General features: G+C 46.1%; 1 protein-coding gene across 1 annotated transcript in view; it reads left to right on the forward strand.

The window, feature by feature from the left end:
• The first annotated feature begins 1453 nt into the window (after nucleotides 1-1453).
• The window catches only part of LOC124001196 (ALK and LTK ligand 2-like), a 28891-nt gene continuing 3064 nt past the window's right edge, over nucleotides 1454-27280 (forward strand). The window contains exons 1-5 of the mRNA XM_046307808.1: nucleotides 1454-2732; nucleotides 9335-9668; nucleotides 12724-12777; nucleotides 13023-13103; nucleotides 23138-23211. Of these exons, the coding sequence (XP_046163764.1) occupies nucleotides 9389-9668; nucleotides 12724-12777; nucleotides 13023-13103; nucleotides 23138-23202 (480 nt within the window). The 5' untranslated portion in view covers nucleotides 1454-2732; nucleotides 9335-9388 and the 3' untranslated portion in view covers nucleotides 23203-23211. The remainder of the gene's footprint in view (nucleotides 2733-9334; nucleotides 9669-12723; nucleotides 12778-13022; nucleotides 13104-23137; nucleotides 23212-27280) is intronic.

Consider the following 27280-nt stretch of genomic DNA (forward strand, 5'->3'; position numbering starts at 1 on the left):
CTGACTCAGGCTCTAGTTATTATTGTCAGCTAAGGAAGACCAAGTTAGTTGACTGGAAATAGTTGACATTATCCATCATCGGCTACAATAACTAAGATGTGCTTGACTCAACGCTCCAATCCAACCACCCAATCACCTTACACATACACTCTTGATTGGCACTGGCGTTTGGTATCAGTAGTGACTTACTGGTTGATTTACAAATACGAGTAGTTTGAATGGACAAGAAGTCTAACTTCATCTAGGCTACTCTGGACTGATACTGTCCTTCAGACACAGGCCCCAGTCAGATCACACATTGAGAGACAGAGAGAGAGAGAGAGAGAGAGAGAGACAGAGAGAGAGAGGCAGAGAGATAGAGAGGGAGAGAGAGAGGGGGAGAGAGAGACAGAGAGATAGAGAGGGAAAGAGAGGCAGAAAGAGAGAGGCCTATGCGATAATATGAGTGTAATTCGCTAAGTGACAGTGTTGAGCTGAGGGAGAGGTGAGAAATCTGTTAACTGTCCCTCGTAATCATCCTGATCAATCTGTCCCTCGTAATCATCCTGATCAATCTGGAGCAAGACATAATGCTAATTAACATCATTTATTTTAATTGTATTTATCCGATATTTTACCAGGTAAATTGACTGAGAACACGTTCTCATTTACAGCAACGACCTGGGGAATAGTTACAGGGGAGAGGAGGGGGATGAAGGAGCAAATTGTAAACTGGGGATTATTAGGTGACCGTGATGGTTTGAGGGCCAGATTGGAATTTAGCCAGGACACCGGGGTTAACACCTCTACTGTTACGATAAGTGCCATGGGATCTTTAATGACCTCAGAGAGTCAGGACACCCGTTTAACGTCCCATCCGAAAGACGGCACCCTACACAGGGCAATGTCCCCAATCACTGCCCTGGGGCATTGGGATATTATTTTAGACCAGAGGAAAGAGTGCCTCCTACTGGCCCTCCAACACCACTTCCAGCAGCATCTGGTCTCCCATCCAGGAACCCCTCAGGTCGTTAAGGAAGACAAGCCTGGAAAATAATAGCCGAAACCACACGAGCACACACGCACACACACATAAACACACAAACACATACACAAGGCATGTTCCAGGCATAAGCAACAGTGGATTTTCTCTCATGTCAGTCACTGACAGCCACTCCATTAGCCATGTCAGCTAATGTTTTGATTGGTAGTTCGTCTAGCCAGCTATCTAAACTTGAAGTAATCATGGAAGAATACCAGGGCAAACAGGGAATGTGCCCCAGGGGCTCTGACCTCCTGGGGCCCCCATAAGTTTTGTTTTTCATTCTCACTCAGACATCATATTAGCATGTCATAAATCATTACAAAATGGGTAGAATTTCAGCAAATGTGCCTTAACCCTTCTCCCCTCCCCTCCCACCAAATATTGCTTAGGGCCCACATACCCACACACACAACGCCTGACTCAGGGCGAAGAGAGGAGGAGGAGAAGAGCGAGATGTTTTCTTATGCATTAAGGGAGTGGTGTTCAGATTAAGTAAACGAAAGCAATATTGGGCGCAGGAGAGAGTCCTACATTCCCGCGCTCCGAGGTCAGGTTGTCAGCAGAGAGCATTTGGAGTGGTTGTGAGAGTTTATGCGAGAGCGCTCGTGTATGTGTGTCTCCAGAAATACACAAAACACCCTGCTTCAGTAATCAAATTAATGTCGGGGATTTCCTGTCCTCTGGCGGACAATATGTGATTAAACGGAAATCGATCGAGGAGGAACTTCGCGGGAGCAGGATTTCTACAACATTTTAGTGTTAACCCTAACGCTGCTCCTGTCCCATTCGGGGACACTGTTTGAACGGGAGAAAGTTTCGACCTTACTATATTACTAACAATCATTCCCCCGCTCTGTCGACTGAGAGGAGAAAAATAGGAGAGGAATATAACGTTTTTTTCCAAACCGAGAGCACTGAGAGAACTGCATGGGGCGACCGGGGCCAGGGCTCGTTATCGATCCGGTGTAAATATGACGTCTGTGTTCGGTTATGCTCCCGTCTTGAACGCTGTTCTGATCGAAGACAACCCGGGATAATAGATAAATACTCCGGGGACTTCACCACACACACACACACACACACACACACACACACACACACACACACACACACACACACACACACACACACACACACACACACACACACACACACACACACACACACACACACACACACACACACACACACACACACACACACACACACACACACACACACACAAAGTGCGCGGCAGTGGCACGCACGGTGAGCCAGCCAGCATGTAGCGGAGGAGCTCACGACACACCGGGCAGCCGACTTCATCAGCAGGAGATGAGGTCTAGAGTTATTAAAAAAAAGTTGCATCAGTCGTTAATTTATCCACCCACTCTACTCCGTCGCCACCTTCAACAGAGAAGCACCAGATATAAATCATCGTACGGGACTGGGAACTACAACAACTGAATTTAGGACACACGGCGCACGCCTGTCCGGACAAAAGTTGCAGTGGAGCATCCGAGATAGGGGATACGTATTTGGAGAGAGGCAAAGGACGCACGGCACGGCGAAGACAAGCTGTGTGTGTAGTTAGGAGTGTGTTTTGGAGTGTGTGTGTGTGTGTGTGTTGTGTGTAGCTGAAGCGATTAAAAGGTGTTTAATCCTGGAACACGTAGCACCAGCAGGTTGGCTTCTGTTCATCTGGTACCCGCGAGACAACACAACTCAGGTAACTATAAACCTATTATATTACCGGTCCTGTTCCTATTCCAACCATGAGTGTCTGTATGTTGTTCATAGTTAGAACACAAGTTAAAGTCGAAGTCATAGTGTCTCAAACGGGGCTGTCCTTTTTACGCAGCAGCTTTAGTTACCCAAGTGGCAGCCCTCACGGGTCATAGCAGTAGTCTGGTGTTAGTACCACGGATCAGTCAGGGACAGGGGGACATTGGAATAACGTTCCCTCTCTCGCCTTCTCTCTCTTCCTTTCATTATTTTGTGTGAGTGTGTGTGTGTGTCGGTGTGTGTGTGTGTGTGCGCGTGCATGCGTGTGTGTGTTGGTGTGTGTCGATGTGTGTGTGTGTGCATGTGTGTGTGCGCGTGCATGCGTGTGTGTGTTGGTGTGTGTGTGTTTCAAAGACAGAGAGACCTTTGATCAGGTAGTTCAGGCAGGGAACCACATACTACTTTCTACTGATTCCTGTCTGTTTGGAAGTTTCCTATGTCCTGAGGAGACAGATAACTGATGAGACTATAGAGGAGACAGATAACTGATGAAACCATAGAGGAGACAGATAACTGATGAGACTATAGAGGAGAGAGACAACTGATGAGACTATAGAGGAGACAGATAACTGATGAGACTATAGAGGAGAGAGACAACTGATGAGACTATAGAGGAGACAGATAACTGATGAGACCATAGAGGAGACAGATAACTGATGAGACTATAGAGGAGACAGATAACTGATGAGACTATAGAGGAGACATATAACTGATGAGACTATAGAGGAGAGAGACAACTGATGAGACTATAGAGGAGACAGATAACTGATGAAACCATAGAGGAGACAGATAACTGGTGAGACTATAGAGGAGACAGATAACTGATGAGACTATAGAGGAAACAGATAACTGATGAGACTATAGAGGAGAGAGACAACTGATGAGACTATAGAGGAGACAGATAACTGATGAGACTATAGAGGAGACAGATAACTGATGAGACTATAGAGGAGACAGATAACTGATGAGACTATAGAGGAGACAGATAACTGATGAGACTATAGAGGAGACAGACAACTGATGAGACTATAGAGGAGACAGATAACTGATGAGACTATAGAGGAGACAGATAACTGATGAGACTATAGAGGAGACAGATAACTGATGAGACTATAGAGGAGTCAGATAACTGATGAGACTATAGAGGAGACAGATAACTGATGAGACTATAGAGGAGACAGACAACTGATGAGACTATAGAGGAGACAGATAACTGATGAGACTATAGAGGAGACAGATAACTGATGAGACTATAGAGGAGACAGATAACTGATGAGACTATAGAGGAGACAGACAACTGAGCTACATCACAGACAGTGTTGGACACATACCATTGAATGCCTACAGTTCTGACTGTGTGTGTGTGTGTCTTATGCACTTCTCATCAATAAATGTAGCTCAAGGTGCTTCAAAATAAGTATTCGGTACGTAGCTGTGTTTAAGAGAGACTGCATTATGATTTCATGACTAATATGGCGTCCTAATGACTAACTGCCTAATATAATAGTAATTATAATAATAATATGTGTGTGACTTCAGAGTGCTCATATTGAAAGCAAGTTTTTCCTGTGTGGTTCTCAAGTTAATTAAGCAATTAAGCAATTCCAGACACTTCTATGCCAAGAATCTATGCTAAGGCAAAGCTGTTCTGGCTGCTTGTGGTGGCCCAACGCCCTATTGTTCTGGCTGCTCATAGTGACCCAACGCCCTGCTGTTCTGGCTGCTCGTAGTGACCCAACGCCCTGCTGTTCTGGCTGCTCGTAGTGACCCAATGCCCTGCTGTTCTGGCTGCTCGTGGTGACCCAACACCCTGCTGTTCTGGCTGCTCGTAGTGACCCAACACCCTGCTGTTCTGGCTGCTCGTAGTGACCCAACGCCCTGCTGTTCGGGCTGCTCATAGTGACCCAACACCCTGCTGTTCGGGCTGCTCATAGTGACCCAACGCCCTGCTGTTCGGGCTGCTCATAGTGACCCAACACCCTGCTGTTATGGCTGCTCATAGTGACCCAACGCCCTGCTGTTCGGGCTGCTCGTAGTGACCCAACGCCCTGCTGTTCGGGCTGCTCATAGTGACCCAGCACCCTGCTGTTCTGGCTGCTCATAGTGACCCAACGCCCTGCTGTTCTGGCTGCTCATAGTGACCCAACGCCCTGCTGTTCTGGCTGCTCATAGTGACCCAACGCCCTGCTGTTCTGGCTGCTCATAGTGACCCAGCACCCTGCTGTTATGGCTGCTCATAGTGACCCAGCACCCTGCTGTTATGGCTGCTCATAGTGACCCAGCACCCTGCTGTTATGGCTGCTCATAGTGACCCAGCACCCTGCTGTTCTGGCTGCTCATAGTGACCCAACACCCTGCTGTTATGGCTGCTCATAGTGACCCAGCACCCTGCTGTTATGGCTGCTCATAGTGACCCAGCACCCTGCTGTTATGGCTGCTCGTAGTGACCAAACGCCCTGCTGTTCTGGCTGCTCGTAGTGACCCAACGCCCTGCTGTTATGGCTGCTCGTGGTGACCCAACGCCCTGCTGTTATGGCTGCTCGTGGTGACCCAACGCCCTGCTGTTCTGGCTGCTCGTGGTGACCCAACGCCCTGCTGTTCTGGCTGCTCGTGGTGACCCAACACCCTGCTGTTCTGGCTGCTCGTAGTGACCCAACGCCCTGCTGTTCTGGCTGCTCGTGGTGACCCAGCGCCCTGCTGTTCTGGCTGCTCGTGGTGACCAGACGCGCTCTTAAGACACTTTATTTCAGTGTTTCCTTTATACTTGTCGGTTATTACAGGATCAATCAGGTTTGGTGTCTAACTGTTAGGTTATAGTTCATCAGGAGGGTTTGTTAGGTTATAGGTCATCCGGAGGGTTTGTTAGGTTATAGTTCATCCGGAGGGTTTGTTAGGTTATAGTTCATCAGGAGGGTTTGTTAGGTTATAGTTCATCAGGGGGGTTTGTTAGGTTATAGGTCATCAGGAGGGTCTAACTGTTAGGTTATAGGTCATCAAGAGGGTCTAACTCTTAGGTTATAGGTCATCGGGAAGGTCTGTTAGGTTATAGATCATCAGGAAGATATAACTGTTAGGTTAGGTTATAGGTCATCAGGAGGGTCTCACTGTTTGGTTAAAGGTTAATAGTAGGATCTAACTGTTAGGCTATAGGTTAATAGTATGGTCTAACTGTTAGGTTATAGGTCATCAGGAGGGTCTAACTCTTAGGTTATAGGTCATCAGTAGGGTCTAACTCTTATTTTACAGTGGCTTATATTCTTCCTATTTTGTTGCCTTACAACCTGGAATTAAAATTGATTTTGGGGGGATTTTGTATCATTTGATTTACACAACATGCCTTCCACTTTGAAGATGCAAAATATTTTTTCTAGTGAAACAAACAAGAAATAAGACAAAAAAACAGAAAACTTGAGCGTGCATAACTATTCATCCCACCAAAGTCAATACTTTGTAGAGCCACCTGTTGCAGCAATCACAGCTGCAAGTCACCTTGGGGTATGTCTCTATAAGTTTGGCACATCTAGTCACCAGGATTTTTTCCCATTCTTCAAGGCTAAACTACTCCAGTTCCTTCAAGTTGGATGGGTTCCACTGGTGTAGTGCAATCTTTAAGTCATACCACAGATTCTCAACATGTCAGTCACTGCCGATGAAAAACATCCCCACAGCTTCACTGTGGGGATGATGTTCTCGGGGTGATGAGAGGTGTTGGGTTTGCGTTTTCCTTGATGGCCAAAAAGCTCAATTTTAGTTTCATCTGACCAGAGTATCTTCTTCCATATGTTTGGGGAGTCTCCCACATGACTTTTGGCGAACAACAAACGTGTGCTTATGTTTTTCTTTAAGCAATGAATTTTTTCAAGTCACTCTTCCATAAAGCCCAGCTCTGTGGAGTGTATGGCTTAGTGGTCCTATGGACAGATACTCCAATCTCCGCTGTGGAGCTTTGCAGCTCCTTCAGGGTTATCTTTGGTCTCTTTGTTTCCTCTCTGATTAATGCCCTCCTTACCTGGTCCGTGAGTTTTGGTGGACTTTATTTAACTAATTATGTGACTTCTGAAGGTAATTGGTTGCACCAGATCTTATTTATGGGCTTCATAGCAAAGAGGGTGAATACATATGCATCTACCACTTTTCTGTTTTAGATTTGTTTAGATTTTTTTAAACAAGTTATCATTTCACTTCACCAATTATTTTGTTTACGTCCATGACATGAAATCTAAATAAAAATCAATTTAAATTACAGGTTGTAATGCAACAAAATAGGAAAAACGCCAAAGGGGATGAATACCTTTGCAAGGCACAGTATAGGCCATCAGGAGGGTATGTTAGGTTATAGGACCCTTGGAATGTGAATTCTGAGATACTGCCAAGTAAAATACTTCACATTCTCTCTCTTTGTCTCTCTCTCTCTCTCTCTCTGTCTCTCTATGTCTCTCTCTCTCTATTTCTCTCTCTCTGCCCCTCTCTCTCTCTCTCTCTCTCTCTCACTCTCTCTATTTCTCTCTGCCTCTCTCTATTTCTCTCTCTCTGCCTCTCTCTCTCTCTCTCTCTATTTCTCTCTCTCTCTGTCTCTCTCTGCCTCTCTCTCTCTCTGTCGCTCTCTCTATTTCTGTCTCTCTCTGCCTCTCTCTCTCTCTCTCTCTCTCTATTTCTCTCTGTCTCTCTCTCTGCCTCTCTCTCTCTATTTCTCTCTCTCTCTCTCTCTCTCTGTTGCTCTCTCTATTTCTCTCTCTCTCTCTCTGTCACTCTCTATTTCTTTCTCTCTCTGTCTCTCTCTCTCTCTCTGTCGCTCTCTCTATTTCTTTCTCTCTCTCTCTGTCTCGCTCTCTGCCTCTCTCTCTCTATTTCTTTCTCTCTCTGTCGCTCTCTCTATTTCTCTCTCTCTCTGTCTCTCTCTCTATGTTGCTCTCTCTATTTCTCTCTCTCTCTGTCGCTCTCTCTATTTCTTTCTCTCTCTCTCTCTGTCTCTCTCTCTGCCTCTCTCTCTCTCTTTCTCACTCTGGATTAGAACTGGATTCACAAACATGGTGATTTGAGTGAGGTTGGGTGGATGTCATCGTGTGTCATAACAGTGGTGTCCTCTATCATGTCTTCCCGGGGTGCTGCGTTGGGTTCTAAAGGGGGGCGTTGCTGCACTGCTGTTACTCTTTCAAGTAGCTACTGGAGTGTAGGATGATGCTGCTGTCTCCTCTGGTTCATCACCTACAACAGGGAATGTTTTCATCAGACACAGACACTGAGGAAACTCAGCCCAATAAGAAATGATCCTTCTACAGAGCAGGAGCATTTTCATACACTCAGCGGGAAGATGCTACCCATCTATGAAGGGACTGAAGTCTACGAGGTGGTCGGGTGGTTTAGTAACTGACTCTACCCAGAGAGGATGCTGCCAGTTCCTGTGCAAACCTCCCTCGGAGAAGTGTACAGCTGCTCTATAATGGAGAGTTACTCACAGAGCCATCTCAAACAGATATGATTTGTACCCTGATCCATCAGTGGAAAGATGGTGCTGTTTTTGTGGGTAGTAGGGGCCAGTATTAGGTAGGAGGAGACAGTGTTAGGTAGGAGGAGTCAGTGTTAGGTAGGAGGAGACAGTGTTAGGTAGGAGGAGACAGTGTTAGGTAGTAGGGGCCAGTATTAGGTAGGAGGAGACAGTGTTAGGTAGTAGGGGCCAGTATTAGGTAGGAGGAGACAGTGTTTGGTAGTAGGGGCCAGTATTAGGTAGGAGGAGACAGTGTTAGGTAGGAGGAGACAGTGTTAGGTAGGAGGAGACAGTGTTAGGTAGGAGGAGACAGTGTTAGGTAGTAGGGGCCAGTATTAGGTAGGAGGAGTCAGTGTTAGGTAGGAGGAGTCAGTGTTAGGTAGGAGGAGTCAGTGTTAGGTAGGAGGGGAGAGTGTTTGGTAGGAGGGGAGAGTGTTAGGTAAAGTGTTAGGTAGGAGGAGACAGTGTTAGGTAGGAGGAGACAGTGTTAGGTAGGAGGAGACAGTGTTAGGTAGGAGGAGACAGTGTTAGGTAGGAGGAGACAGTGTTAGGTAGGAGGAGACAGTGTTAGGTAGTGTAGTAGGGGCCAGTATTAGGTAGGAGGAGACAGTGTTAGGTAGGAGGAGTCAGTGTTAGGTAGGAGGAGTCAGTGTTAGGTAGGAGGAGTCCGTGTTAGGTAGGAGGAGTCAGTGTTAGGTAGGAGGAGACAGTGTTAGGTAGGAGGAGACAGTGTTAGGTAGGAGGAGACAATGTTAGGTAGGAGGGGAGAGTGTTAGGTAGGAGGAGTCAGTGTTAGGTAGGAGGAGACAGTGTTAGGTAGGAGGAGTCAGTGTTTGGTAGGAGTGGAGAGTGTTAGGTAGGAGGAGTCAGTGTTTGGTAGGAGTGGAGAGTGTTAGGTAGGAGGAGTCAGTGTTAGGTAGGAGGAGTCAGTGTTTGGTAGGAGTGGAGAGTGTTAGGTAGAAGAACATCTGTCTCTGATATCTAAAGTCAACTGTTGTTCATGGAGTAACACCAAATTAGCTTGTCTGTATGCTAAATGTTGAGCCTGTGTTTGTTTACAGTGTAGAGTGAGGAGCCTCGACGCAGGGAAGGCGTGGTCCCGGGGGGTAGGAGCGATGAGTTCTCTGCGTGTCCCTGTCCTACTGGCGATGCTGGTCCTCCTGCTGACCGCTGGTTTCTGCAAACAGAGCTCTGTGCACGTGACCCCGGGGGCGAGCACAGGGGCGCGCACGGACGGACGTAACCTCCTGGAGCTCATCATGGACAAGGTGCGTCTGACGCGGCAGCAGCAGGACGAGGTACACGTGCGCTACCCCGCCAAAAAACAGGAATTCACCTTGGAGACCAAGGAGAGGAATGAAGTGAACAAGTCTCATCACGGAGAACACATCATAGGTCAGTCATTAACCACTAGTAACACATCTCACCATGGAGACAACATCATAGGTCAGTCATTAACCACTAGTAACACATCTCACCATGGAGACAACATCATAGGTCAGTCATTAACCACTAGTAACACATCTCACCATGGAGACAACGTCATAGGTCAGTCATTAACCACTAGTAACACATCTCACCATGGAGACAACGTCATAGGTCAGTCATTAACCACTAGTAACACATCTCACCATGGAGACAACATCATAGGTCAGTCATTAACCACTAGTAACACATCTCACCATGGAGACAACGTCATAGGTCAGTCATTAACCACTAGTAACACACCTCACCATGGAGACAACGTCATAGGTCAGTCATTAACCACTAGTAACACATCTCACCATGGAGACAACATCATAGGTCAGTCATTAACCACTAGTAACACATCTCACCATGGAGACAACGTCATAGGTCAGTCATTAACCACTAGTAACACACCTCACCATGGAAACAACGTCATAGGTCAGTCATTAACCACTAGTAACACATCTCACCATGGAGACAACATCATAGGTCAGTCATTAACCACTAGTAACACATCTCACCATGGAGACAACGTCATAGGTCAGTCATTAACCACTAGTAACACATCTCACCATGGAGACAACATCATAGGTCAGTCATTAACCACTAGTAACACATCTCACCATGGAGACAACGTCATAGGTCAGTCATTAACCACTAGTAACACATCTCACCATGGAGACAACGTCATAGGTCAGTCATTAACCACTAGTAACACATCTCACCATGGAGACAACATCATAGGTCAGTCATTAACCACTAGTAACACATCTCACCATGGAGACAACATCATAGGTCAGTCATTAACCACTAGTAACACATCTCACCATGGAGACAACATCATAGGTCAGTCATTAACCACTAGTAACACATCTCACCATGGAGACAACGTCATAGGTCAGTCATTAACCACTAGTAACACATCATAGGTCAGTCATTAACCACTAGTAACACATCTCACCATGGAGACAACATCATAGGTCAGTCATTAACCACTAGTAACACATCTCACCATGGAGACAACGTCATAGGTCAGTCATTAACCACTAGTAATCACATCAACATAGGTCAGTCATTAACCACTAGTAACACATCTCACCATGGAGACAACATCATAGGTCAGTCATTAACCACTAGTAACACATCTCACCATGGAGACAACATCATAGGTCAGTCATTAACCACTAGTAACACATCTCACCATGGAGACAACATCATAGGTCAGTCATTAACCACTAGTAACACATCTCACCATGGAGACAACATCATAGGTCAGTCATTAACCACTAGTAACACATCTCACCATGGAGACAACATCATAGTTCAGTCATTAACCACTAGTAACACATCTCACCATGGAGACAACATCATAGGTCAGTCATTAACCACTAGTAACACATCTCACCATGGAGACAACGTCATAGGTCAGTCATTAACCACTAGTAACACATCTCACCATGGAGACAACATCATAGGTCAGTCATTAACCACTAGTAACACATCTCACCATGGAGACAACATCATAGGTCAGTCATTAACCACTAGTAACACATCTCACCATGGAGACAACGTCATAGGTCAGTCATTAACCACTAGTAACACATCTCACCATGGAGACAACATCATAGGTCAGTCATTAACCACTAGTAACACATCTCACCATGGAGACAACATCATAGGTCAGTCATTAACCACTAGTAACACATCTCACCATGGAGACAACGTCATAGGTCAGTCATTAACCACTAGTAACACATCTCACCATGGAGACAACGTCATAGGTCAGTCATTAACCACTAGTAACACATCTCACCATGGAGACAACATCATAGTTCAGCTGGATACCTGCACTATTGACCCTTTAAAAATAATAAATACGTATAATTTTCCCTCTCAATTGTTGTATTTTGATCTGCTGTGTGAATCCCCCCCTTCTTTCTCATGTTTTGTTGATGTGGTAATCACGTTGATGCTATCTCTTGTTTGATGTGGTAATCACGTTGATGCTATCTCTTGTTGGATGTGGTAATCACGTTGATGCTATCTCTTGTTGGATGTGGTAATCACGTTGATGCTATCTCTTGTTTGATGTGGTAATCACGTTGATGCTATCTCTTGTTTGATGTGGTAATCACGCTGATGCTATCTCTTGTTGGATGTGGTAATCAGGTTGATGCTATCTCTTGTTTGATGTGGTAATCACGTTGATGCTATCTCTTGTTTGATGTGGTAATCACGTTGATGCTATCTCTTGTTTGATGTGGTAATCACGTTGGTGCTATCTCTTGTTTGATGTGGTAATGACATTGATGCTATCTCTTGTTTGATGTGGTAATCACATTGATGCTATTGCTTGTTGGATGTGGTAATCACGTTGATGCTATCTCTTGTTTGATGTGGTAATCACGTTGATGCTATCTCTTGTTTGATGTGGTAATCACGTTGATGCTATCTCTTGTTGGATGTGGTAATCACGTTGATGCTATCTCTTGTTTGATGTGGTAATTATGTTGATGCTATCTCTTGTTTGATGTGGTAATCACGTTGATGCTATCTCTTGTTTGATGTGGTAATCACGCTGATGCTATCTCTTGTTGGATGTGGTAATCAGGTTGATGCTATCTCTTGTTTGATGTGGTAATCACGTTGATGCTATCTCTTGTTTGATGTGGTAATCACGTTGGTGCTATCTCTTGTTTGATGTGGTAATGACATTGATGCTATATCTTGTTTGATGTGGTAATTACATTGATGCTATTGCTTGTTGGATGTGGTAATCACGTTGATGCTATCTCTTGTTTGATGTGGTAATCACGATGATGCTATCTCTTGTTCGATTTGGTAATCACGTTGCTGCTATCTCGTTTGACTGACACTGGTAAAAACACCCAATCAAAAACACACTTTTTTCCCACAAGTTGTCTGTCAGTCCACCTTTGACCTTTCACGTGGTCAAAATTGTGTTTATTTCCTGTTCTCGCAGAGGTGTTCCCCAGAGACCTGAGGCAAAAGGAGAAGTTCCTCAAACACCTAACAGGTCAGACACTACTGCTTCTGTGTGTGTGTGTGTGTGTGTGTGTGTGTGTGTGTGTGTGTGTGTGTGTGTGTGTGTGTGTGTGTGTGTGTGTGTGTGTGTGTGTGTGTGTGTGTGTGTGTGTGTGTGTGTGTGTGTGTGTGTGTGTGTGTGTGTGTGTGTGTGTGTGTGTGTGTGTGTGTGTGTGTGTGTGTGTGTGTGTGTGGTCACCAGTGTAACTTCTGTCCGTGTCTCTGTGTGTCTCTCAGGTCCACTATACTTTAACCCAAAGTGTAGGAAACACTTCTATAGACTATACCACAACACCAGAGACTGTACCATCCCTGCCTGTGAGTATTACTGGCGGAAATATACACACACACACACACACACACACACACACACACACACACACACACACACACACACACACACACACACACACACACACACACACACACACACACACACACACACACACACACACACACACACACACACACACACACACGGAAGATAGTAAGGGGAAGCCAGTTATGTATCTACAGCCAAATGTATAGCCTCTATCATAGTCATTACACTCATATACTTATAGGGTTGCAAAATAACTTTTTCTTGAAATCCTGGTTCCTGAAAAATGAGGGAGATCCGGAATCCATCAACCAGGATTTCTGGAAAAATTGGGAATTTTTGAAAAGTTAGCATATTTTTACAACTCTAAGCTGATATCATCTTGTGACATATCTTGTGTCATTGACTAAACAGATATCAGAATGGCAACTATATACTGTAGCAGTCCAAGGTTTGGACACACCTACTCATTCAATGATTTTTCTTTATTTAAAAAATGTTCTGCATTGTAGCATAACAGTGAAAGACTACAAAACTATGAAATAACACATATAGATTCATCTAGTAACCAAAAAAATGTGTTAAAAAAATGAAAATGTATTTTAGATGTTTAGATTTTTCAAAGTAGCCACCCCTTGCCTTGATGACAGCTTTGCACACTCTTGGCATTATCTCAACCAGCTTCACCTGTAATGTTTTTCCAACAGTTTGGAAGGAGTTCTCACATATGCTGAGCACTAGTTGTCTGCTTTTCCTTCACTCTGCGGTCCAACTCATTATGAACCATCTCAATTGGGTTGAGATTGGGGTGATTGTTGAGGCCAGGTCATCTGATGCAGCACTCCATCACTCTCCTTCTCGGTCAAATAGCCCTTACACAGTCTGGAGGTGTGTTTAGGGGCATTGTCCTGTTGAAAAATAAATGATAATCCCACTTAGCGCAAACCAGATGGGATGGCTTATCACTGCAGAATGCTGTGGTAACCATACTGGTTAAGTGTGCCTTGAATTCTAAATAAATCACAGACAGTGTCACCAGCAAAGCACCCCACACCATCACACCTCCTCCTCCATGCTTCACGGAGATCATCCGTTCAACTACTCTGCGTCTCACGTAGACAAATTTGGACTCATCAGACCAAAGGACAGATTTCCACCGGTCTAATGTCCATTGCTCAAGTCTTTTCTTCTTATTAGTGTCCTTTAGTTGTAACGATCGTCGTTGGTGGAAGAAGGAGTAGACCAAAACGCAGCACATCCTGGTAATCTGTCTGGCCCCGCAGCTTTGTGAATGTTGACCAGTTTAAAGGTCTTGCTCATATCGGCTACCGAGAGCATTATCATACAGTCATCTGGAACAGGTAAATGTTCATGTTGTAAATTTAATCGAGTCTGAACACTAAACAAAACACTAAACAAAATAACAACGAGGAATAACGAGAAGGAAACAGTTCTCAGGTGAAGCACACAAAACAGAAAACAACTACCCACAACTCATAGTGGGAAAACAGGCTGCCTAAGTATGGTTCTCAGTCAGAGACAACGATTGACAGCTGCCTCTGATTGGGAACCATACCAGGCCAAACACATAGAAATACAAACATAGAACAAAACAATAGAATGCCCACCCCAACTCACGCCGTGACCAACCTAAAATAGAGACATAAGAAAAGGAACTAAGGTCAGGACGTGACATTAGTAGTGGTTTCTTTGAAGCAATTTGACCATGAAGGCCTGATTCACGCAGTCTCCTCTGAACAGTTGATGTTGACATGTGTCTGTTACTTGAACTCTGTGATGCATATATTTGGGCTGAAATTTCTGAGGCTGGTAACTCTAATGAACTGATCCTCTGCAGCAGAGGTAACTCTGGGTCTTCCATTCCTGTGGGGGTCCTCATGAGAGCCAGTTTCGTCATAGCGCTTGATGGTTTTTGCGACTGCACTTGAAGAAACTATAAAAGTTCTTGACATTTTCCATATTGACTGACCTTCATTTCTTAAAGAAATGATGGACTGTCATTTCTCTTTGCTTATTTGAGCTGTTCTTGCCATAATATGGACTTGGTATTTTACCAGATAGGGCTGTCTTCTGTACACCTACCAACCCCCCTACCTTGTCACAACACATCTGATTGGCTCAAACTCATTAAGAAGGAAATAAATTCCACAAATGAACTTTTAACAAGGCACACCTGTTAATTGAAATGTATTCCAGGTGACTACCTCATGAAACTGGTTGAGAGAATGCTAAGAATTCACAAAGCTGTCATCAAGGCAAAAGGTGGCTACTTTGAAGAATCTCAAATGTAACATATATTTTGATTAGTTTTGATTAGTACATGATTCCATAAGTGTTATTTCATAGTTTTGATGTCTTCACTATTATTTAATGTATAAAATAGTTTAAAAAATAAAGAAAAGCCCTGGAATGAGTAGGTGTTTCCAAACTTTTGACTGGTATTGTATATACACTGTATATACTCTGAGTTTTTCAAACATTAGGAACACCTTCCATGTGTGTGAACCCCCCCCCCCAACGCCCTCAAAACAGCTTCAACTTGTCGGGTCATGGACTCTACAAGGTGTCGAAAGCGTTCCACTGGGATGGTGGACCAGGTTGACTCCAATCAAATCAAACTTTATTTGTCACATGCGAAAAATACAACAGGTGTAGTAGACCTGACAGTGAAATACTTACTGACAAGTTCTTGATTAACCAACAATGCAGTTCAAGAAAGAGTTAAGAAAATATTGACCACATAAACTAAAGTAAAAAATTATAAAAAGTAACACAATAAAATCACAATAACGAGGCTATATACACGGGGTACATAGGCAATGTGGAGGCTATATACAGGGGGTACATAGTCAATGTGGAGGCTATATACAGGGGGTACCGGTACAGAGGCAATGTGGAGGCTTTATACAGGGGGTACATAGTCAATGTGGAGGCTATATACAGGGGGTACATAGTCAATGTGGAGGCTATATACAGGGGGTACATAGTCAATGTGGAGGCTATATACAGGGGGTACATAGTCAATGTGGAGGCTATATACAGGGGGTACATAGTCAATGTGGAGGCTATATACAGGGGGTACAGAGTCAATGTGGAGGCTATATACAGGGGGTACAGAGTCAATGTGGAGGCTATATACAGGGGTACATAGTCAATGTGGAGGCTATATACAGGGGGTACATAGTCAATGTGGAGGCTATATACAGGGGTACATAGTCAATGTGGAGGCTATATACAGGGGGCACATAGTCAATGTGGAGGCTATATACAGGGGGTACATAGTCAATGTGGAGGCTATATACAGGGGGTACATAGGCAATGTGGAGGCTTTATACAGGGGGTACATAGTCAATGTGGAGGCTATATACAGGGGGTACATAGTCAATGTGGAGGCTATATACAGGGGGTACATAGTCAATGTGAGGCTATATACAGGGGGTACATAGTCAATGTGGAGGCTATATACAGGGGGTACATAGTCAATGTGGAGGCTATATACAGGGGGTACATAGTCAATGTGGAGGCTATATACAGGGGGTACAGAGTCAATGTGGAGGCTATATACAGGGGGTACATAGTCAATGTGGAGGCTATATACAGGGGTACATAGTCAATGTGGAGGCTATATACAGGGGGTACATAGTCAATGTGGAGGCTATATACAGGGGGTACATAGTCAATGTGGAGGCTATATACAGGGGGTACAGAGTCAATGTGGAGGCTATATACAGGGAGTACATAGTCAATGTGGAGGCTATATACAGGGGTACATAGTCAATGTGGAGGCTATATACAGGGGGTACATAGTCAATGTGGAGGCTATATACACATAGTCAATGTGGAGGCTATATACAGGGAGTACATAGTCAATGTGGAGGCTATATACAGGGGTACATAGTCAATGTGGAGGCTATATACAGGGGGTACATAGTCAATGTGGAGGCTATATACAGGGGGTACATAGTCAATGTGGAGGCTATATACAGGGGGTACATAGTCAATGTGGAGGCTATATACAGGGAGTACATAGTCAATGTGGAGGCTATATACAGGGGTACATAGTCAATGTGGAGGCTATATACAGGGGTACATAGTCAATGTGGAGGCTATATACAGGGGGTACAGAGTCAATGTGGAGGCTATATACAGGGGGTACAGAGTCAATGTGGAGGCTATATACAGGGGGTACATAGTCAATGTGGAGGCTATATACAGGGGGTACATAGTCAATGTGGAGGCTATATACAGGGGGTACATAGTCAATGTGGAGGCTATATACAGGGGGTACATAGTCAATGTGGAGGCTATATACAGGGGGTACATAGTCAATGTGGAGGCTATATACAGGGGTACATAGTCAATGTGGAGGCTGGGGGTACATAGTCAATGTGGAGGCTATATACAGGGGGTACATAGTCAATGTGGAGGCTATATACAGGGGGTACATAGTCAATGTGGAGGCTATATACAGGGGGTACATAGTCAATGTGGAGGCTATATACAGGGGTACATAGTCAATGTGGAGGCTATATACAGGGGGTACATAGTCAATGTGGAGGCTATATACAGGGGGTACATAGTCAATGTGGAGGCTATATACAGGGGTACATAGTCAATGTGGAGGCTATATACAGGGGGTACATAGTCAATGTGGAGGCTATATACAGGGGTGGAGGCTACATAGTCAATGTGGAGGCTATATACAGGGGTACATAGTCAATGTGGAGGCTATATACAGGGGTACATAGTCAATGTGGAGGCTATATACAGGGGTACATAGTCAATGTGGAGGCTATATACAGGGGGTACATAGTCAATGTGGAGGCTATATACAGGGGGTACATAGTCAATGTGGAGGCTATATACAGGGGGTACATAGTCAATGTGGAGGCTATATACAGGGGGTACATAGTCAATGTGGAGGCTATATACAGGGGGTACATAGTCAATGTGGAGGCTATATACAGGGGGTACATAGTCAATGTGGAGGCTATATACAGGGGGTACATAGTCAATGTGGAGGCTATATACAGGGGTACATAGTCAATGTGGAGGCTATATACAGGGGGTACAGAGTCAATGTGGAGGCTATATACAGGGGTACATAGTCAATGTGGAGGCTATATACAGGGGGAACATAGTCAATGTGGAGGCTATATACAGGGAGTACATAGTCAATGTGGAGGCTATATACAGGGGGTACATAGTCAATGTGGAGGCTATATACAGGGGGTACATAGTCAATGTGGAGGCTATATACAAGGGGTACATAGTCAATGTGGAGGCTATATACAGGGGGTACAGAGTCAATGTGGAGGCTATATACAGGGGGTACATAGTCAATGTGGAGGCTATATACAGGGGGTACATAGTCAATGTGGAGGCTATATACAGGGGGTACATAGTCAATGTGGAGGCTATATACAGGGGTACATAGTCAATGTGGAGGCTATATACAGGGGGTACATAGTCAATGTGGAGGCTATATACAGGGGGTACATAGTCAATGTGGAGGCTGTATACAGGGGTACATAGTCAATGTGGAGGCTATATACAGGGGGTACATAGTCAATGTGGAGGCTATATACAGGGGGTACAGAGTCAATGTGGAGGCTATATACAGGGGGTACAGAGTCAATGTGGAGGCTATATACAGGGGGTACAGAGTCAATGTGGAGGCCATATACAGGGGGTACATAGTCAATGTGGAGGCTATATACAGGGGTACAGAGTCAATGTGGAGGCTATATACAGGGGGTACATAGTCAATGTGGAGGCTATATACAGGGGGAACATAGTCAATGTGGAGGCTATATACAGGGAGTACATAGTCAATGTGGAGGCTATATACAGGGGTACATAGTCAATGTGGAGGCTATATACAGGGGTACATAGTCAATGTGGAGGCTATATACAAGGGGTACATAGTCAATGTGGAGGCTATATACAGGGGGTACAGAGTCAATGTGGAGGCTATATACAGGGGTCAATGTGGAGGCATAGGGGGTACATAGTCAATGTGGAGGCTATATACAGGGGGTACATAGTCAATGTGGAGGCTATATACAGGGGGTACATAGTCAATGTGGAGGCTATATACAGGGGTACATAGTCAATGTGGAGGCTATATACAGGGGGTACATAGTCAATGTGGAGGCTATATACAGGGGGTACATAGTCAATGTGGAGGCTATATACAGGGGGTACATAGTCAATGTGGAGGCTATATACAGGGGTACAGAGTCAATGTGGAGGCTATATACAGGGGGTACAGAGTCAATGTGGAGGCTATATACAGGGGTACAGAGTCAATGTGGAGGCCATATACAGGGGGTACAGAGTCAATGTGGAGGCTATATACAGGGGGTACAGAGTCAATGTGGAGGCTATATACAGGGGGTACAGAGTCAATGTGGAGGCTATATACAGGGGGTACAGAGTCAATGTGCGGGGGTACAGGTTAGTCGAGGTAATTTGTACATGTAGGTAGGGGTGAAGTGACTATGAGTAGATAATTATCAGCGAGTAGCAGCAGTGTAAAAACAAATGGGGGGAGGGGTGTCAATGTAAATAGTCCAGGTAGCCATTTTATTAATTGTTCAGGAGTCATATGGCTTAGGGGTAGAAGCTGTTAAGGAGCCTTTTGGTCCTAGACTTGGGACTCCACTACTGCTTGCCGTGCGGTAGCAGAGAGAACAGTCTATGACACCTCCTAGTATAGATGTCCTGGATGGCAGGAAGCTTGGCCCCAGTGATGTACTGGGCCAATCCGGACTAGCCTCTGTAGTGCCTTACGGTCAGATGTCGAGCCAGTTGCCATACCAGGCGGCGATGCAATTGCTCAGGATGCTATCGATGGTGCAGGTGTAGAACCTTTTGAGGATCTGGAGGCCCATGCCAAATCTTTTCAGTCTCCTGAGGGGGAAAAGGTGTTGTAGTGCCCTCTTCATGACTATCTTGGTGTGTTGGGACCATGATAGTTTGTTTATGATGTGGACACCAAGGAACTTGAAACTCTCAAATTGGTCCACTACAGCAAGGAAGGAAGAAAAGCTCTTGACCTGCTCTACTACAACCCCGTCGATGTTATTGGGGGCCTGTTTGGACCCCCTTTTCCTGTAGGTCACGATCAGCTCCTTTGTCTTGCTCACATTGAGGGAGAGGTTGTTGTCCTGGCACCACACTGCCAGGTCTCTGACCTCCTCCCTATAGGCTGTATCATCGTTAAAAGTAATCAGGCCTTCCACTGTTGTGTCGTCAACAAATTTAATGGTGGTGTTGGAGTCGTGTTTGGCCACACAGTCGTGGGTGAACAGGGAGTACAGGAAGGGACTAAGCACGCACCCCTGAGGGGCCCCAGTGTTGAGGATCAGCGTGACAGACGTGTTGTTGCCTACCCTCACCACCTCGGGGCAGCCCGTCAAGAAGTCCAGGATTCAGTTGCAGAGGGAGGTATTTAGTCCCAGGGTCCTTAGCTTAGTGATGAGCTTTGTGGGCACTATGGTGTTGATCGCTGAGCTGTAGTCAATGAATAGCATTCTGACATAGGTGTTCCTTTTGTCCAGGTGGGAAAGGGCAGTGTGGAGTGCGATTGAAATTGCGTCATCTGTGGATCTGTTGGGGCGGTATGCAAATTGGAGTGGGTCTAGGGTATCCGGGATGATGCTGTTGATGTGTGCCATGACCAGCCTTTCAAAGCTCTACTGGAGTGAGTGCTACGAGGCGGTAAACATTTAGGTAGGTTATCTTCACTTCCTTGGGCAGAAGGATTATGGCGGTCTGCTAGAAACATGAAGGTATTACAGACTCTGTCAGGATGAGTTTGAAAATGTAAATGAAGACACCTGCCAGTTGGTCCGTGCATACTTTGAGTACACATCCTGGTAATCTGTCTGGCCCCGCAGCTTTGTGAATGTTGACCAGTTTAAAGGTCTTGCTCATATCGGCTACCGAGAGCATTATCATACAGTCATCTGGAACAGCTGGTGCTCTCATGCATGCTTCAGTGTTGCTTGCCTCGAAAAGTGCAAAAAGGCATTTAGCTCATCTGGTAGGCTCTTGTCACTGGGCAGCTCATGGCTGGGTTTCCCTTTGTAGTCCATAATAGTTTTCAAGCCCACCACTTCTGATGAACATCAGAGCTGGTGTAGAAGGATTCGATCTTAATCCTGTATTTACACTTTGCCTGTTTGTGGTTCGTCTGAAGGCATAGTGGGATTTCTTATAAGCGTCTGGATTAATGTCCCGTTCCTTGAATGCGGCAGCTCTAACCTTTAGCTTGATGTGGATGTTGCCTGTAATCCATGGCTTCTGGTTAGGATATGTACGTACGTTCACTGTGGGGATGACATTGTCGATGTACTTACTGATAAAGCCAATGATGGAGGGGGTACACTCCTCAATGATGAATCCCAGGAACATATTCCAGTCTGTGCAAAACAGTCCAGTAGTGTAGCATCCGCGTCATCTGACCACTTCTGTATTGAGCGAGTCACTGGTACTTCCTGCTTCAGTTTTGGCTTGTAATCAGGAATCAGGAGGATAGAACTCTGGTCAGATTTGCCAAATGGAGAGGGAGAGCATTGTACGTGTCTCTGTGTGTGGAGTAAAGGTGATCTAGAGTTTTTTCACCCCTCTGTTTGCACATGTGACATGCTGGTAAAAATGAGGTAAAAAGGATTTGAAGTTTTCCTTCATTAAAGTCCCCGGCCACTTCTGGATGAGCATTTTCCTGTGTGCTTATGGCCTTATACAGCTCGTTGAGTGCGGTTTTAGTGCTAGCATCGGTTAGTGGTGGTAAATAAACAACTACGAAAAATATAGATGAAAACTCTCTTGGTAGATAGTGTGGTCTACAGTTTATATATCGGCAGCAAGTTTAAGGGCAGCACGTTTAACGGCAGCACGTTTATCGGCAGCACGTATAAACGGCAGCACGTATAACGGCAGCACGTATAACGGCAGCACGTATAACGGCAGCACGTATAAGGGCAGCACGTATAACGGCAGCACGTATAACGGCAGCATGTATAACGGCAGCACGTATAAACGGCAGCATGTATAACGGCAGCACGTTTAACGGCAGCATGTATAACGGCAGCACGTTTATCGGCAGCACGTTTAACGGCAGCCATCCCCTCCAGCATCATTTGCTTCCAACAGTTGTGTCAAGTTGGCTGTATATTCTTTGGGTGGTCGTCCATTTTTGAAACACACGGGAAAACGATTGAGCATGAAAATCCCAGCAGTGTTGCAGTTCTTGACACAAACCGGTGCACCTGGCACCTACTACCACCTACTACCACCTACTACCACCTACTACCACCTACTACCACCTACTACCACCTACTACCACCTACTGTCACCTACTACCACCTACTACCACCTACTACCACCTACTACCACCTACTACCACCTACTAACACCTACTACCACCTACTACCACCTACTACCACGTACTACCACCTACTGCCACCTACTAACACCTACTACCACCTACTACCACCTACTACCACCTACTACCACCTACTAACACCTACTATCACCTACTACCACCTACTACCACCTACTACCACCTACTAACACCTACTACCACCTACTACCACCTACTACCACCTACTACCACCTACTACCACCTACTACCACCTACTACCACCTACTGCCACCTACTGCCACCTACTACCACCTACTACCACCTACTGTCACCTACTACCACCTACTACCACCTACTACCACCTACTACCAGACCTCGTTCAAAGGGGACATACGTATTTTGTCTTGACCATTCACCATACATGTTTGAATTGTCATTGATCATAGCCTGGATTCACCTGGTCAGTCTATGTCAGGGAAAGAGCAGGTGTTCCTAATGTTTTGTACACTCAGTTTATATGTCATTATTCTAAATTATTCCAAAGATGCATTCCAGCAATAACGACTTACTCTAACAATGTGTAAGTTACTCAAAACATTGTTGTTTGTAGACTGACCTGTGATGTGTGTTGTTTTTCAGACTATAAGAGGTGTGCCCGTCTTCTTACCAGACTGGCAGGCAGTCAGAGGTGTACAGAGAGGTAGAATACCCTGGTAAGACTGTGGATGATCACCTCACTTTTTCTCTATCTCTTCCTCTCTCCCCCTACTTCTCTCTTCCTCTCTCTCCCTCCTTCTGTCTTCCTCTCTCTCTCTCTAACATTTAACATTAACATTTAAGTCATTTAGCAGACGCTCTTATCCAGAGCGACTTACAAATTGGTGCATTCACCTTATGACATCCAGTAGAACAGTCACTTTACAATAGTGCATCTAAATCTTAAAGGGGGGGGGGTGAGAAGGATTACTTATCCAAATCCTAGGTATTCCTTAAAGAGGTGGGGTTTCAGGTGTCTCCGGAAGGTGGTGATTGACTCCACTGTCCTGGCGTCGTGAGGGAGTTTGTTCCACCATTGGGGGGCCAGAGCAGCGAACAGTTTTGACTGGGCTGAGCGGGAACTGTACTTCCTCAGTGGTAGGGAGGCGAGCAGGCCAGAGGTGGATGAACGCAGTGCCCTTGTTTGGGTGTAGGGCCTGATCAGAGCCTGGAGGTACTGAGGTGCCGTTCCCCTCACAGCTCCGTAGGCAAGCACCATGGTCTTGTAGCGGATGCGAGCTTCAACTGGAAGCCAGTGGAGAGAACGGAGGAGCGGGGTGACGTGAGAGAACTTGGGAAGGTTGAACACCAGACGGGCTGCGGCGTTCTGGATGAGTTGTAGGGGTTTAATGGCACAGGCAGGGAGCCCAGCCAACAGTGAGTTGCAGTGATCCAGACGGGAGATGACAAGTGCCTGGATTAGGACCTGCGCCGCTTCCTGTGTGAGGCAGGGTCGTACTCTGCGGATGTTGTAGAGCATGAACCTACAGGAACGGGCCACCGCCTTGATGTTAGTTGAGAACGACAGGGTGTTGTCCAGGATCACGCCAAGGTTCTTAGCTCTCTGGGAGGAGGACACAATGGAGTTGTCAACCGTGATGGCGAGATCATGGAACGGGCAGTCCTTCCCCGGGAGGAAGAGCAGCTCCGTCTTGCCGAGGTTCAGCTTTAGGTGGTGATCCGTCATCCACACTGATATGTCTGCCAGACATGCAGAGATGCGATTCGCCACCTGGTCATCAGAAGGGGGAAAGGAGAAGATTAATTGTGTGTCGTCTGCATAGCAATGATAGGAGAGACCATGTGAGGTTATGACAGAGCCAAGTGACTTGGTGTATAGCGAGAATAGGAGAGGGCCTAGAACAGAGCCCTGGGGGACACCAGTGGTGAGAGCGCGTGGTGAGGAGACAGATTCTCGCCACGCCACCTGGTAGGAGCGACCTGTCAGGTAGGACGCAATCCAAGCGTGGGCCGCGCCGGAGATGCCCAACTTGGAGAGGGTGGAGAGGAGGATCTGATGGTTCACAGTATCGAAGGCAGCCGATAGGTCTAGAAGGATGAGAGCAGAGGAGAGAGAGTTAGCTTTAGCAGTGCGGAGCTCCTCCGTGATACAGAGAAGAGCAGTCTCAGTTGAATGACTAGTCTTGAAACCTGACTGATTTGGATCAAGAAGGTCATTCAGAGAGAGATAGCGGGAGAGCTGGCCAAGGACGGCATGTTCAAGAGTTTTGGAGAGAAAAGAAAGAAGGGATACTGGTCTGTAGTTGTTGACATCGGAGGGATCGAGTGTAGGTTTTTTCAGAAGGGGTGCAACTCTCGCTCTCTTGAAGACGGAAGGGACGTAGCCAGCGGTCAGGGATGAGTTGATGAGCGAGGTGAGGTAAGGGAGAAGGTCTCCGGAAATGGTCTGGAGAAGAGAGGAGGGGATAGGGTCAAGCGGGCAGGTTGTTGGGCGGACGGCCGTCACAAGACGCGAGATTTCATCTGGAGAGAGAGGGGAGAAAGAGACTCAGAGCACATGGTAGGGCAAAATGGTTGACGAAGTCATCTGCAGAGAGGGAGGAGGGGGAGGGGAGGATTCAGGAGGGAGGAGAAGGTGGCAAAGAGCTTCCTAGGGTTAGAGGCAGATGCTTGGAATTTAGAGTGGTAGAAAATGGCTTTAGCAGCAGAGACAGAGGAGGAAAATGTAGAGAGGAGGGAGTGAAAGGATGCCAGGTCCGCAGGGAGGCGAGTTTTCCTCCATTTCCGCTCGGCTGCCCGGAGCCCTGTTCTGTGAGCTCGCAATGAGTCGTCGAGCCACGGGGCGGGAGGGGAGGACCGAGCCGGCCTGGAGGATAGGGGACATAGAGAGTCAAAGGATGCAGAAAGGGAGGAGAGGAGGGTTGAGGAGGCAGAATCAGGAGATAGGTTGGAGAAGGTTTGAGCAGAGGGAAGAGATGATAGGATGGAAGAGGAGAGAGTAGCGGGGGAGAGAGAGCGAAGGTTGGGATGGCGCGATACCATCCGAGTAGGGGCAGTGTGGTAGGTGTTGGATGAGAGCGAGAGGGAAAAGGATACAAGGTAGTGGTCGGAGACTTGGAGGGGAGTTGCAATGAGGTTAGTGGAAGAACAGCATCTAGTAAAGATGAGGTCGAGCGTATTGCCTGCCTTGTGAGTAGGGGGGGAAGGTGAGAGGGTGAGGTCAAAAGAGGAGAGGAGTGGAAAGAAGGAGGCAGAGAGGAATGAGTCAAAGGTAGACGTGGGGAGGTTAAAGTCACCCAGCACTGTGAGAGGTGAGCCGTCCTCAGGAAAGGAGCTTATCAAGGCATCAAGCTCATTGATGAACTCTCCGAGGGAACCTGGAGGGCGATAAATGATAAGGATGTTAAGCTTGAAAGGGATGGTAACTGTGACAGCATGGAATTCAAAGGAGGCGATAGACAGATGGGTAAGGGGAGAAAGAGAGAATGACCACTTGGGAGAGATGAGGATCCCAGTGCCACCACCCCGCTGACCAGAAGCTCTCCGGGTGTGCGAGAACACGTGGGCGGACGAAGAGAGAGCAGTAGGAGTAGCAGTGTTGTCTGTGGTGATCCATGTTTCCGTCAGTGCCAAGAAGTCGAGGGACTGGAGGGAGGCATAGGATGAGATGAACTCTGCCTTGTTGGCCGCAGATCGGCAGTTCCAGAGGCTACCGGAGACCTGGAACTCCACGTGGGTCGTGCGCGCTGGGACCACCAGATTAGGGTGGCCGCGGCCACGCGGTGTGGAGCGTTTGTATGGTCTGTGCAGAGAGGAGAGAACAGGGATAGACAGACACATAGTTGACAGGCTACAGAAGAGGCTACGCTAATGCAAAGGAGATTGGAATGACAAGTGGACTACACGTCTCGAATGTTCAGAAAGTTAAGCTTACGTAGCAAGAATCTTATTGACTAAAATTATTAAAATGATACAGTACTGCTGAAGTAGGCTAGCTGGCAGTGGCTGCGTTGTTGACTTTGTAGGCTAGCTGGCAGTGGCTGCGTTGTTGACACTACACTAATCTCTCCCTCCTTCCCTCTTTCTAATGGTTCCTCTCTCCTTTCTTCCTTCCCTCTCTCTCTCTCTACCTTGACACCTCTTTCTTCCAGTGTTTAAGGGGTAGAGCGTATATAATGAGTATCTTTATAGCAGATAAATAGGCATGCGTTTCCTCCCGCTAGTAAAAGTGAATTATCTGTGTGTGTGTGTGTGTGTGTGTGTGTGTGTGTGTGTGTGTGTGTGTGTGTGTGTGTGTGTGTGTGTGTGTGTGTGTGTGTGTGTGTGTGTGTGTGTGTGTGTGTGTGTGTGTGTGTGTGTGTGTGTGTGTGTGTGTGTGTGTGTGTGTGCGTGCGCGCGAGCATGTGCGTGCTGTAGGGCTGAGCTCCATAGCAGTATAATTCAGTCGTTGAATTCAGTAACAAATGGTTGGTAGGTCTGTGGATTCCAGTGTCATTTTACAGCAGTTGATTTAGTGGTGGAGTCGTCAAATCAAAAGAATTCCAGAAAGACATTCAAATGGAGAAAACAAAATGTTTTTTTATTGTAGATATGACCTATATGAAACTGTGGGAAAAAAATTGTATATATTACAGTCAAATATATCATCAGACTGTCATCGCTGTTACTCTTTCTCTCTCTCCCTCTCTCTCCCGCCTGCCCTCTCTCTCTCTCCCGCCTGCCCTCTCTCTCTCTCTCAACCCCCACCTCTCTCTCTCTCTCCCGCCTGCCCTCTCTCTCTCTCTC

This window comes from Oncorhynchus gorbuscha, linkage group LG17 (assembly GCF_021184085.1).
Source record: "Oncorhynchus gorbuscha isolate QuinsamMale2020 ecotype Even-year linkage group LG17, OgorEven_v1.0, whole genome shotgun sequence".
Lineage (NCBI taxonomy): Eukaryota > Metazoa > Chordata > Actinopteri > Salmoniformes > Salmonidae > Oncorhynchus > Oncorhynchus gorbuscha.